Source organism: Jaculus jaculus, unplaced genomic scaffold (assembly GCF_020740685.1).
Source record: "Jaculus jaculus isolate mJacJac1 unplaced genomic scaffold, mJacJac1.mat.Y.cur mat_scaffold_35_1_3033546_arrow_ctg1, whole genome shotgun sequence".
Lineage (NCBI taxonomy): Eukaryota > Metazoa > Chordata > Mammalia > Rodentia > Dipodidae > Jaculus > Jaculus jaculus.
Window position 1 is genome coordinate 566,040 of NW_025423491.1, and position 13,092 is coordinate 579,131.

Genomic DNA, 13,092 nt, shown 5'->3' on the forward strand with positions numbered 1-13,092 from the left:
AAACCAAAAATAATACTCTCATGGAAGATTGTACAAAAGAGCAAATTCTTGCTTCCACCTTGATAAAAAAGACTTTCACTATAGAGATGGACAGACCATAACACAAAAGGAATGCAAAACAATAGAGAGGTCTCCACCAGCATCTGTCATGGAAGTCTCCAGTGAAAACAGAGAGGATAATAAAAACAGAACACCAAAATGAAAACACAATAAGCTGTGTGACCCTGACCAAGAAAATCCCTGAACTGGAAGCAAACTATCAAAATAACAAAACTCACATAAATGAAATGTACACAGATTTCATCATTAGGCTTAACTTAATGGGCAAAACCCAATGAGACCTCCAAATAGAGATAAATGAATTGAAGATGAGTCAAGAAATAGCCAAATCTAAACCTGTAATAGACCTCAAGAAAAAAAGAAAGAAAAGGACATGATAATGAAAAACAAAACAGATAACAATCAAATGGAGCTTTCAAAAGCATCTATGGAAGACTTCAATAACAGAGTCAAATATATGGAGGACAGAAACTACAATCTGGAAGCCAAGAGGCATAAAATTGATCAGGAGTCCAAAATCTTTGACACGGTCAAAATATCATGTGAACAAAACAAAATGAAAATGTGGGATACCCTAAAACAACCCAACATCTGGATCATGGATATACCAGAACGAAAGATTTCAGGCCAAAGACATGGTGAATATTTTCAACAAAATTGAGGGCAACTTTCCCATCCTCTCAAAAGATAGTTCCTTTTAGATACAAGGAGCTAACAGAACACCAAATAGAGTGGACCAAAGAAGAAACTCTCCAATTCATCATCATTGAAAACCCCAATGATGAAAACAAGGAAAGTGCTAAAGGCAGCAAGAGAGAAACAACTCATTACATACAAAGGCAATCCCATCAGAATTTTTGCTGGAAATCCTTAAAGCCAGTAGAGTTTGGAGTGGAACACTTCAAAACCTAAAAGAAAGAACTATGGATTCAAACACAAGGTACTGTACCCAGTGAAAGTATCCCTCATAAAAGATGGTGAAAATGAAACCTTCCATGGGAAAAAAGCCAGCTCTATGACTATATGAACACAAACAAAAACCTTGAAAGAATGGTTGAAGGAAGACTCAATATAGGAAAGCTGAACAACTAATCTCAAGAGCCTCTAAGAGGAAGAACACAATAACCTAAACTTGAGCAGGCGTAAGAATGTATAAAGCCCGGGCTGGAGAGATAGTTTAGCAGTTAAGCGCTTGCCTGTGAAGCCTAAGGACCCCGGTTCAAGGCTCAGTTTCCCAGGTTCCACGTTAGCCAGATGCACAAGGGGGCGCACGCATCTGGAGTTCGTTTGCAGAGGCTGGAAGCCCTGGCGCGCCCATTCTCTCCCTCTATCTGTCTTTCTCTCTGTGTCTGTCGCTCTCAAATAAATAAATAAATTTAAAAAAAAAGAATGTATAAAGCCCAGAAAAGCACTAAAAAAACCATAAAGCCTCCAATATCGTAAAGATTAAATGGAACCTCACAAATATAATCTTAAGTATTACTGGTCCTACCTCACCCATGAAAAGACACAGGTTAACAGGATGGGTCAGAAAAGTGAACTCTTCTATGTGCTGTCTTTAAGAAACATACCTTCCCACTAAGAACAGACACATGCTCAGGGTGAAAGGATGAAACATGATTTTTCCAAGGAAATGGACGTAAAAAACAAGCAGGCATGGTTACATTAATATCTGAAAACAATGGACTTCAAACCAAAATAATTGAAAGGGACAATAAGGCCCAGGTGAATTGACAGCAGAATTGTTAAGATGAGCAAGAGTTTTGCTCCCATGGATCCTGACAACCTAGGCCAGGATGATGCAGACAGATATTCAAAATGCACCAAAATAAAAAAAGGAAAAGAAAAGAAAAGAAAAAAAGAGAAGAGAAGAGAAGAGAAAAGAAAAGAAAAGAAAAGAAAAGAAAAGAAAAGAAAAGAAAAGAAAAAAACCAGAATTAAGCTAGGCATGGTGGCGCATGTCTTTAATCCCAGCACTTGAGAGGCAGAGGTAGCAGGATTGCCATAAATTCAAGGCCACCCTGAGACTCCATAGTCAGCCTGGGCTAGAGTGAGACCCTACCTCAAAAAAACAAAACAACAACAAAAACCCAGAATCTTCTGAGAGCTCAATACTAAAGTCAAGAGAAAAGACAAAGGGTATGCTTTTTCCGAAGGACTTTAACTCTCACTTTTTTTTTTTCTCCACACAGAACCATCAATAAAAAAGAGAGATCATGGAACAGAGGACTGTGTATTGTGATTCTTGGCTCAGAGTCAGAAATTTCCACATATTAAGGGGCTATTTGAGACCTGCCCGTAAGGTAGAAAGTTTCAGGTCATGTAAGGCTGGTGGTATCACCATACCCAATTTTAAGCTATATTACAAGGCCATAGTAACAAAAACAGCATGGTATTGGCACAAAGACAGACATGTAGATCAATGGAACAGAATAGAGGACCCAGATGTTAAACCATGCAGCTACAGCCATCTGATTTTTGATAAAAATGCCAAAAATATTCATTGGAGAAAAGACAGCCTCTTCAACAATTGATGCTGGGAAAACTGGATATGTACATATGTAGAGAGATGAAAGTTGATCTTTGTCTTTCTCCATGTATAAGAATAAAATACAAGTGGATCTGGGACCTTAAAAGCAGACCTGAAACTCTGAAATTATTAAAGGAAAAGGTAAGGGAAACCCTTCAACATATTGGCATAGGTAATGACTTTCTGAATACAACCCTATGTGCTCAGAAAATGAAACCAGTAATCAACCACTGAGATCTCATGAAATTACAAAGCTTTTGTAAAGCAGAGGACACTGTGAATAGAGCAAAGGGACAACCCACAGAATGGGAGAAAATCTTTGCCAGCTATACATCTGATAAGGGATTAATATTCAGAATATACAAAGAACACAAAAACCAGAAAATAATAAATCAAACAACCCACTTAAAAAATGGGCTATGGAATTAAATAGAGTTCTCATCAGAAGAAATACAGATGGCATATAAACATTTAAAAAACTGTTCTACATTCTTAGCCATCAGGGAAATGCAAATTTAAACCGCCTTGAGATTCCATTTCTCTTCTGTCAGAATGGTTGCCATCAAATGACAATGAATGTTGGTGAGGATGCAGTAAAAGGGGAACACTTGTACACTTTTGGTGGGAATGTAATCTGCTACAGCCCCAGTGGAAATCAGTATGGAGGTTCTTGAGACAGCTAAAAATAGATTTGCCATATGATCAAGCTATAGTGGTCCTAGGTATATAACCTAATGACCCTTCTCTGCACTTTGGAGATACTTGCACAACCATATTTATTGCTGCTCTATTCACAATAGCTAGGAAATTAAACCAGCCTAGATGTCCATCCACAGATGAATGGATAATAAAGATGTGGTACATTTACAAAATGGAGTGATGAAAAATGAAATTATGAAATTTTCAGGGAAATGGGTGGATCTGGAAAGGATTATGCTAAGTGAAGTAACCTAGGCCCAGAAAGCCAAACATCACATGTTGTCTCTCATATGTGGATCGTAGCCAAAAATTTACAGACTTTTGTCTGAGCTGGAACCCAAAATCAGTAGCAGAGGCCCATAAGCTAGAAAAAGGCTATAAGGGAGAAAGAGAGGGAAGGGCTTTAGGTGATGATATTGTATATATGTAAGTAGAAGAACAGATTATAGGGAGGGGAAAGGCCTAAGATAGGTCAGGGAAGAGATTGTATATAAGAAGGGTTGGGGGGGGGGTCAATCAAAATCCAAGATATTCTGAATAAGACATATGAAAATCTACTTTCTTGAATCATAGCACATCCAGAAGCCATAAATTGTTACTAGAAAATTTTCAGTGCCAGGGATGGGATACCTTTCAGTGAGTTGTTGGCCAGGGAGGTTCCTGTTGCCTCCAAAACATTTAGGCTATTGCCAAGGCCTTTGGTTTCCCATAAGAAAGAGATGGTAAGACCTTATTGCTAAAGATTTCATATGCCTGAGTTGCAAAGTCACTGAGAAATCAAGCTAGTACTGAGCAGAAAACCTTCTCCCTGTAGACCAGCCAACTGAAAGCTAGAAAAATCTGCACTGTATGTAGCCTTATGGGAGGCAGAAGTCATCAGCAGCGAAAACTGTGGACATTGGAAGCTTCATGTTTGGCCAGAGAGGCCAAATGACTGAACCAGTGCAATAGTGGCATGTCTGCTCTGGGGAAAACCAACTGCTCTCTAATTGGACTGAACGCCTGCTCTATGGGAGGGAATACATGCCTGGTACTGAAAACCTAATCAAAAGCTTATGGTTGGGAAAGTCATGAGCCTTAGGAGTATAAAGCCTGATCTTATCTGGATAAATGAATACATTACTTTCATCAATTGCCCTGAAAGCACTACACATAATGTTTATATTCATATGTTAATGCTAACCTCACTTCTGGTTAGAGAAGCTTCTCTTTTCGGATGGCGATGACCACCGGGATGACCGAAAAGGCAACAGTGCTGAGAAGAAGGGATGGAGGAGTGTCCAGCACTGAAACATCTCACACCCTCCAAAGCTCAGGGTCCATTGTGGAAGAGGTGGCAGAACGAATGTAAGAGCCAAAGGAAGGGTACCACTCCTTACATACAACTGTGTGGACAGAAATTGGCCTCAAAATTCAAGACCTCATGGTTCCTAACAATGCTTACACTAACCCTCATAATAGAAGAAAAAGATGATGACATCAAATTAAAAGAGGGACTAATGGAGAGAGGGAGGGAATATGACAGAGAGCAGAATTATGAAGGAGTAACAGGGGGAGGGAAATACCATGGTTTGTTGTCTGTTAGTATAGAAGTTGTCGATCATTAATATATTAATATTAATATATATTAATAATATAAATAAAATAATAAATTATATGTATGTATGTGCATATATATGTATATATATGTTTGTATATATACATATATATACATATATACATATATATATATATATATATATATATATATATATATACACACACACACACATTTTTTTAAAAAGGTCACCCTTAGAGTACTTAGTGGATTCCTGAATGAGAGCAAGACCTTACCTCAAAACAAAACAAACAAACAAAAAAATTAAAAATTGATGGTTGATCTTAATGCAAGGCCTGAAATTTTGAGCTTGAGGAAAATTTAGAAATGATCCTTTAATGCAATTTCATAGACAATAATAGTCTAGAAAAGGTTTCAGTACCTCAAGTAATGAGAGCAATGACTGACAAATGAGAATGTATGGAGTTAAATAGCCTCTGGTCAGAAAGAAAACTCAGTGGAGAAAATAGGCATCCTCAGAAGGAAGAGAATATTTGACATCAATTTAGTGGAAAAGAATTAACATTCTGAACATTGAAAAGTTGATCAGCAACCCTCCAAACACATCATTCAGTTAATAAATGTTCAAATGAATTGAGCTGACCAATATGAAAATCAGAAAAAAAAAACAGTGTCCAAAATGCCTGAAAACATATTCAAAACTTTTTCCACTAGGGAAGTGCAAATAAAAAACTACATAAAATCTTTCCCACTGAGCAGATTGCATATCAAAGCAGAGTAGTTGTTTACCCCCATTGCCAGTGTACACTCTTGCGCCCATGAGTACATCTTGCCTGGCTTTCTGATTTTCTAGTTTTCAGGTTCCATTGATTATTTGCCCTGCTGGTTATTCTTCCCTACCCCATCCAGCAGCTTGTATAGCAATTTCCTGCACTTATGAAAACAAGCAGTGAGGAAGTTGGCTTCTTTCTCAGTTCTAACATGATTTTTTTTTTTTTTTTTTTTTTTTAGGTAGGGTCTCACTCTAGCCCAGGCTGACCAGGAATTCACTATGTAGTCTTAAAGTGGTCTTGATCTCACAATGATCCTCTTACCTCTGCCTCCCAAGTGCTGGGATTAAAGACATGCACTGCCACACCTGGATAATTTTTTGATGTTCAATGGGCACAGATGATGTTCTTTAGCAATAGGCCCCCACTATTTAGATTTGGTGGTAATGGCATGCATTATGTTGGATATCTCGTGGCCCTTCCTGACCAGCAGCTCATTGTGAGGGCAGAGTATCCCAGCACTAGCATTCAGATTCACGAGAAACAGGCTTTGGTTTTAGAGTGAAGCTTTCTCCACTCATACATGGTGCTTCTGCTCAAACTATTCCCTCCTCTCTTATTAGAAAAAAAAGTTTTACCTTTTAATTACATAACCAAGATAACGAAATCTATGGTACTGATTCATTGCATCATTGGTATCATATCTCTTCCCTACCTTCACTAAACCCAGTCTCTCCCCAATGCCTTCCACCCCTGTAATCTAAACTTTCACTTCCTGTCAAATATCCCCTCTTTTCACAACTCCTTGCCTTGCCTCACTCAAAACTTCATTATAGCTTCGTTACCAATACTACTGATGCTTTCTACAACTTATAAACAAATTAAAATGTTCCATTTTAGGATATGAATAAGACAGACAGCATGTAGGGTTTGTTTTTCTGAGATTGTGGTATGCAACCTGCCTTCATATGAGTTTTTCAAAGTACATATATTTTCATGTAAGTTTCTTTTTAAAAAAAATATTTATTTACTTATCTGGATAGAGATAGATAGTAGATAGATGATAGATAAATAGAATGTGTGTACCAGGAACTCTTGCCACAACAAACAAACTCCAGATACATGCACATCTAGTTTTACCTGAATACTGCAGAATCAATCCCAGTCTGTCAGGCTATGCAACCAAGTGTCTTTCACCTCGGAGTCATCTCTCAGCCTCTCCTGAAAATTTTATTACTTCATTTTTAATTCCTTCTGAGTAGAATTCCAATGTGTATTTGTATTACATCTTCATTATTCATTCATCAGTGGATTCAGCTTTGCACTGATTCCATTTCCTAGCAATTGTGAATAGAGAAACCACCAAGTGAATCCTAACTTCAGTTTATGCCCAAATTTTCAATAGATCAACTGGACTTTTTAAAGAAAATTTGGCTAATGAAGATGTGGTTCATTTATACAATGGAATTATATTCAGTGGTAAAGAAAAATGAAATTAGGAAATTTGCAGGGAAATAGATGGACCTGGAAAGGATTATATTTAGTGACATAACCCAGGCCCCAAAAGCCAAGTGCCACTTGTTCTTTCTCATATATGGATCCTAGCTACAAATGTTTGGACTTGTATGTATATTGAAATAAAACTCAGTAGCAGAGGCCAGTAAACTAGAATGGGGCTATAAGGGAGGGAGGAGAGGAGAGGAATTAAGGGGATGGTATTGTATATATGTAAGTAGAAGAACAGATTACTGTGGGTGGAAAGGCCTAAGTGAAGTTATGAGAAGAGATTGAATACAAAAAGTGTAGAGGAGAGTTAATCAAAATCTAAGAGGGTATGAATAAGTCATATTGAAACCTTTTTATGGTGCACCCAGAAGCCATAGATGGTTACAAGAAAATTTTCAGTGCCAGCAATAGGATACTTCCAGTGAGTTAACCAGGGAGGTCCCTGATGCCCCCCAAACATTACAGGCCACTGATGAGTCTCTTTTTATATTCCTTCCAGAAATATATGGTAAGACCCTTTTGCTGAAGACTCTACATGTTTGGGCTACAAGGTCACTGAGAAATCTTGCTGGAGCTGATCTGAAAGCTTCATTCCTGTAGAGCAGCTGACAGAGTGCTAGAAAAAACCTACACTGCATGCAGCTCCATGGGAGAGAGAAATCAGAGGAGATAAACAACAGTAGACACTGCAAGCTTTAAGTTGGACCAGTCAGGCAAAATGAGTCAATGGATGCAAGAGTGGCATGTATGTTGTGTGGTTTGCTTCAGGTTGTCCCCCATAAACTTAGGTATTCTGAATGCTAGTCTCTCCAACTGATGGCAACTGTAAATTAATGACTACTGGCAGCAGTGTGCTGTTGGGGTAAGGCTTATGAGTATTACAGCCAGTTTCCTCTTGACAACAAGAAAATCAGACCTCAAACTGAAATCATACATCAAAAGAACATGATGATAATAATACAACAGAAAACAAAAATCAAACAGCTCATAAAATCTCTCTAGAACTCATCATTAACAAAGTTATTCATGTAGAAGATAAAAACTCTCATCTGGAAGATAAGATAGAAGAAATTTATGAGGAAGCCAAAAACTTGGGTAACTTCAAAAAATCAAGTGAACAGAATATGAGGGAACTGTGGGATATCCTAAAAAGACCAAGTAGCCAGATCATGGGGACACCAGAAGGAAAGGAAATCCATGCCAAAGGCATAGAGGATATATTCCACAAAAGTATTGAAGAAAATGTGTCAATCTCTCAAAAGAGAGGCTCATGCAGATACAAGTAGCCCAGAGAACACCAAACAGACAGGACTAAAGAAGAAACTCTCCAAGGTACATTATAGTTAAAGCTCTTAACAATGAAAATGACAAGACAGTGTTTAATTGTGCTAGAGAGACACAACTCACTACATACAAAGGCAATGACATCAGAATTGCCTCAAATTAACACATTCACAATATGGAACAGTAAATGATACAGAGCATTGTGAAAGGTGAAAATGCAAATGACCAATACACATCTATAAAGATATTTAACAACTTTTGTATCAAGGAAATGCAAACTAATAGAACTTTGAGGTTCTATCTCAATCCATTCATAATCAAACAAGCAAATGACTATAAATGCTGGTGAGGGAGCAGGGGTGTGGAGCAGAAGAATCCTCATGGCCGAAGAACAAAGTTGCATAACTACTATGGAAACCAGCATGAGGGTTTGCCAAAAATCTAAAACTAGGCTCAGTGGTTAGAGAGTGCATGGCAATGCTGGCTGGACCCCTTTCAGACCAGATTCAAATCTTCAGTACCCACATAAAGCCAGATGCACAAAGCAGGGCACAGATCTGGAGTGTGTTTGCAATAGCAAGAGGCGCTGCCATTCTTTCTTTCACACACTCTCTCCTCTCTCTCACCTTGCAAATAAATAAACTAAAATATTTTTAAAAATCTAAAAGTAGATGTATGATTTTATTTACAAATACCATTCCTGGGCATATACCCTGAAGACTCTCTTCTTTAGAGATACTTGCTCAGCTATGTTTATATCTGTTGTATTTGTAATACCTAGTAAATGTCATTAGCCCAAAAGTCAGCCAATTGATGAATAGATAATGAAGATATGGTACATATACATGAGGGGATTCTACTCAATGATAAGGAAGAACAAAATAATGAAATTTGCATAAAAATGAATGGATTTGGAAATAATCATATAAAGTGAGGTTACACAGGTTCAAGAATACAAATGCTCATGTTCTCTAATATACAGCTGACAACCTGGAACAGTTTGATGTGTTTCTAAGTTGGAGTAAGCATCAGTATTAAAAAGGAAAATAGAGTGAGGTTGAAGAGAGGGAAAGCAGAGAGGGATGACAGGAAGGAACTTAAAAGGCAAGTGGAGGGAAAATACAGTGGGTGGAAGGATATTGAGTGGCAAGAGTTTGAGGGTGACATACTCAAAACTAATGATGGTCTGAATGAGTACTATAGAAACCTTTCTCTTGGTCAGCTAATAAAGATGTGACTCTGAACGAGAGAGGGTTCATTCTTTGGGAAGAAGCACCTGTGGAGGAGGAGAAAGCTTTATTCTAATGTCACAGGCTCTTGTGACCCCAAGTCCCAAAATGAGACCACCACAGTAAGCTATTTGCTGGTCAGGAAGGCCCATGAGGCCACTAAAACAATTCTGTACTCTACAGAGGAGAAGATACCTTCATTCTAAAGCCATACGCACTTGGTGAGCCCTAGTGCAGAACTAGTTACCCCATAGTGGTCTGTTCATTGGACTGGGAGGCACCTGAGGCCTCAAAACACTACTGGTCATTTCCAAAACACTTAGTTAACACACAGGTCAAATGATAAGACCCTATTGCTGAAGACCCCACAAACTGTGGTTTCAGGACACTGAGACATCAAACTGGAACTGATATGGAAGCTAGTTACATGCTGATTAGCCCTCATAATGCTGGAAAGAGTGATACAGGCTGCTAGGGGATGATGGTCACCAACAGCCCAACAGCATGAACAAGTAGGAAGTCCAGGATATGGGATCAAGCAGCCAGGCAGGAAGTGCACTCCAGTGTAATAATGCATACAGGCTATGGGGCTAGCCAACTGCTCTCTGACTGGACTTGAGATTCATATCTGGTACTGAGAACCAAGTCTATCTATGGTTTATAAAGAAGGAGACCTTAGAGGGATGCTCCCAGTGTTCATTGGAATAAAAGGATACAGTATGCCCATCAAAATATCTTTTAAATATGTATGCTTATACCCATTAATCCATGCTGCTCTCATTGCTGATTAGAGAATTGGCTTACACAGATGGTAGACAATATCTGGGAGACCCATGGACCATCATTAGGACAAGAAAATGAAAACAAGTGCATATTAGACAAGACATCTGTACCACAACAGCCAGGGCCAAGCAAACATTACATAGGAAGTTGTCAGATTGTATATCACTGTTGGTCTGAGAAGCTCCTCCTGTGAGATGATGGCAAACACCAGAGTTTCAAAACTCATCAAAGTATAAAATCATCAGGTGCTCTAAACTTACAGCCAGACCCTCAAGACTTAGGAAACATTGTGGAAGAGGAATGGAAAGACGGTAAGAGCCACAGGGTGGGAGGAGTACCCTTAGGCACTGCTGTCCTCACAAACGTTGGTGCATTCAGCACCACACAGTGAATACGCAGCTTCACCTTGATGGGTCCTTGGTATAATTGGGTGAAGGAGATTGAACATAAGAGTATATAACCAGAGGAAGAAGTGATCAATATGGACTGTGCTCATACAGTAACATTATCAACTTAAAAACGGCGAAAAGAAGGGCTGAAGAGATGGTTCAGCAGTTAAAGTAATTGCCTGTGAAACCTGGGTTCAATTGTCCAGTACCCACATAAAACTACATGCACAAAGAGGTGCATGAAACTGGAGTTCATTTACAATGGTTAGACACCCTGGGGTGGCCCTACTCTCTATCTGTGTGTGTGCCTGTTTGCAAATAAATAAACAGACAAATAGTGAACAAATACTTCTTAAATGAAAAAAGCACGCATCTTATGCAAGCTCATAGCAGGGAGATATCTGTCAGGAGTGGATTGGAGGGTAGGGCGTAGGTAGGGATGCACAAGTTCACAGCTCTGGTGCTCCTCATAAAGCAGTGTCTCTACTCACTGCACCAGGAGGATCCATCACAGAGGAGGCTCAAAGTTCTGGATCATTCTGGCACTGGATCCATCCACAGAGGAGGTGCCAGGGCTCTTGGTCTTCTGAACACTGGATCTGTCCATGGAGGAGGCACAGAAGTTCTGGGTCTTCCCTGCCCTGGATCCATCCATGGAGACAGCTCAGCTGCTACAGGTTGTTCCAGTGTGTATCTTTCCATAGTGGAGTCACACTGGCTCAGGGTCTTTCCAGGTTGTAGAGACTGAAGCACCAGCCATGCAGGACTGGCACTCATGGACTGAGACATGAGCAGTATTGCCATCATCTCTCTCTTTCTCTCTTTCATTCTGAAATAAACAAAAATTTTAAAATATCAAAGAATAAAATGTATCTGATTTGAAATTCTAAGTCTCAATAAACACATTTTTGTTTTCTCAACCATTTTAGCATGCTGAAATTCTATCCAAACAGAAAACTAAAACTTTATTTGTAATATGGCCATACCAAACTTGTAGTTAAAAAATTAAATTTACTTATTGCATTTATTTATTTGAAAAACAAAGGCAGATAGAGACAATGGGTATACTTAGCAGAATCCTATCAGGGGGGTGTGGAGTGGAGGCTCCCTCTAGCAAGAGTCTCATCTTTGAACCTTATGCTTTAGGGACCTTCAAATGAAGTGCTACTGGAATTTTTGTATCTTTTTCCCAAATTAATTAATTTACAAACAGAGAGTGGTGAAATAAAAATGAGAGAATGATGATGAGAGAGGGAATTGATGTGTCAGGACAAGCTGCTACTGCAAACAAATTTCAGATGCATAAGAAACTGTTTTCATCAGTCTTTTCCTGGGTATGGGAGAATCAAACCCAGACTGTTAGCCTTAATAATCAAGTGCCTTTAACTACTGAGCCATCACTTCATCTCCTGGTGATTGAATCTTCATGCAAATTTTCAGCTAAACTAGAGTCCACCTGGCTGTTAGTTTGGGTGCCACAGTAACTCTTGATCTATTAAACTGAAAAGACTCTTTCCTCTAAAATGACACTTGTCATTTACTCCTTTGCCAAATTTCTTAGGTGTGGGTTCCTGGATCCTCCAGGGCCAGCAGCACTTTCCCTGAAGGTGTCCAGGCAACCATGGTGAGTGTGAAAAACAATCACTTTTTGGAAACAGTCTCTGTGAACAGCTCAGTTTAATCAATAGGGAAATGGGTTTATAAGCAACCGAAGGTCCTAAGGATGTACAAGGTTGCTTGCTGATGCCTAATCACCGTATGGGACCATACATTCCAGCACTTAAGCAATGGTAGGATACATGGGGACGGGCTGTGCAGAGGTTTCTGGATGATACCATATAAGGAGTTTCCTAGGCAACTGGCCAAAGGTCACAGGGCAAAGCCTAAGTTCAGGTGTCCCAGGCTTGGACAGGGAGTGGCCTCCTGTAGCCTGGGGGTCCTCAGCCTTGTCTGGAAGCTCAGGCCCAGCTACTAAAGGCACCAGCCTGTGCCTGGCAGTGGCCAACAACTACCCCTTTGTTTTTATAATGGGGCAGGGTCATCCTGAGTGAGTTCTTCATAATTTACTATAGGTCCAGATAGAGGTAGGTGATGCATGAGGACCTGATTAGTAGCAACCTTAGCTATAGAGTTATTTGTTATCTGAGAAATTTGATGAGACAGGGACTACAAGCAATAGGGTTCCTATATCAGGGAGGGGGCTAAGGAGAAGCCAAGTAACTAAAGGTTTAGAGAACCAGGTGGAGGGCGAGAGACCAAGGAGAAGTAATGTGCTGCATCTGGC

At 39.4% G+C, this 13,092-nt stretch overlaps 1 protein-coding gene across 2 annotated transcripts in view; it reads right to left on the reverse strand.

The window, feature by feature from the left end:
- Nucleotides 1-11,206: 11,206 nt before the first annotated feature.
- Nucleotides 11,207-13,092, reverse strand: part of LOC123457307 (zinc finger protein 39-like) — a 94,268-nt gene continuing 92,382 nt past the window's right edge. For both annotated transcript variants that reach the window (XR_006634968.1, XM_045141280.1), the window contains one exon: nt 11,207-11,637. Coding sequence is in view for 1 of the 2 variants with exons in the window: in XM_045141280.1 (XP_044997215.1) it covers nt 11,633-11,637 (5 nt within the window). In the remaining variant the exon portion in view is untranslated. The remainder of the gene's footprint in view (nt 11,638-13,092) is intronic.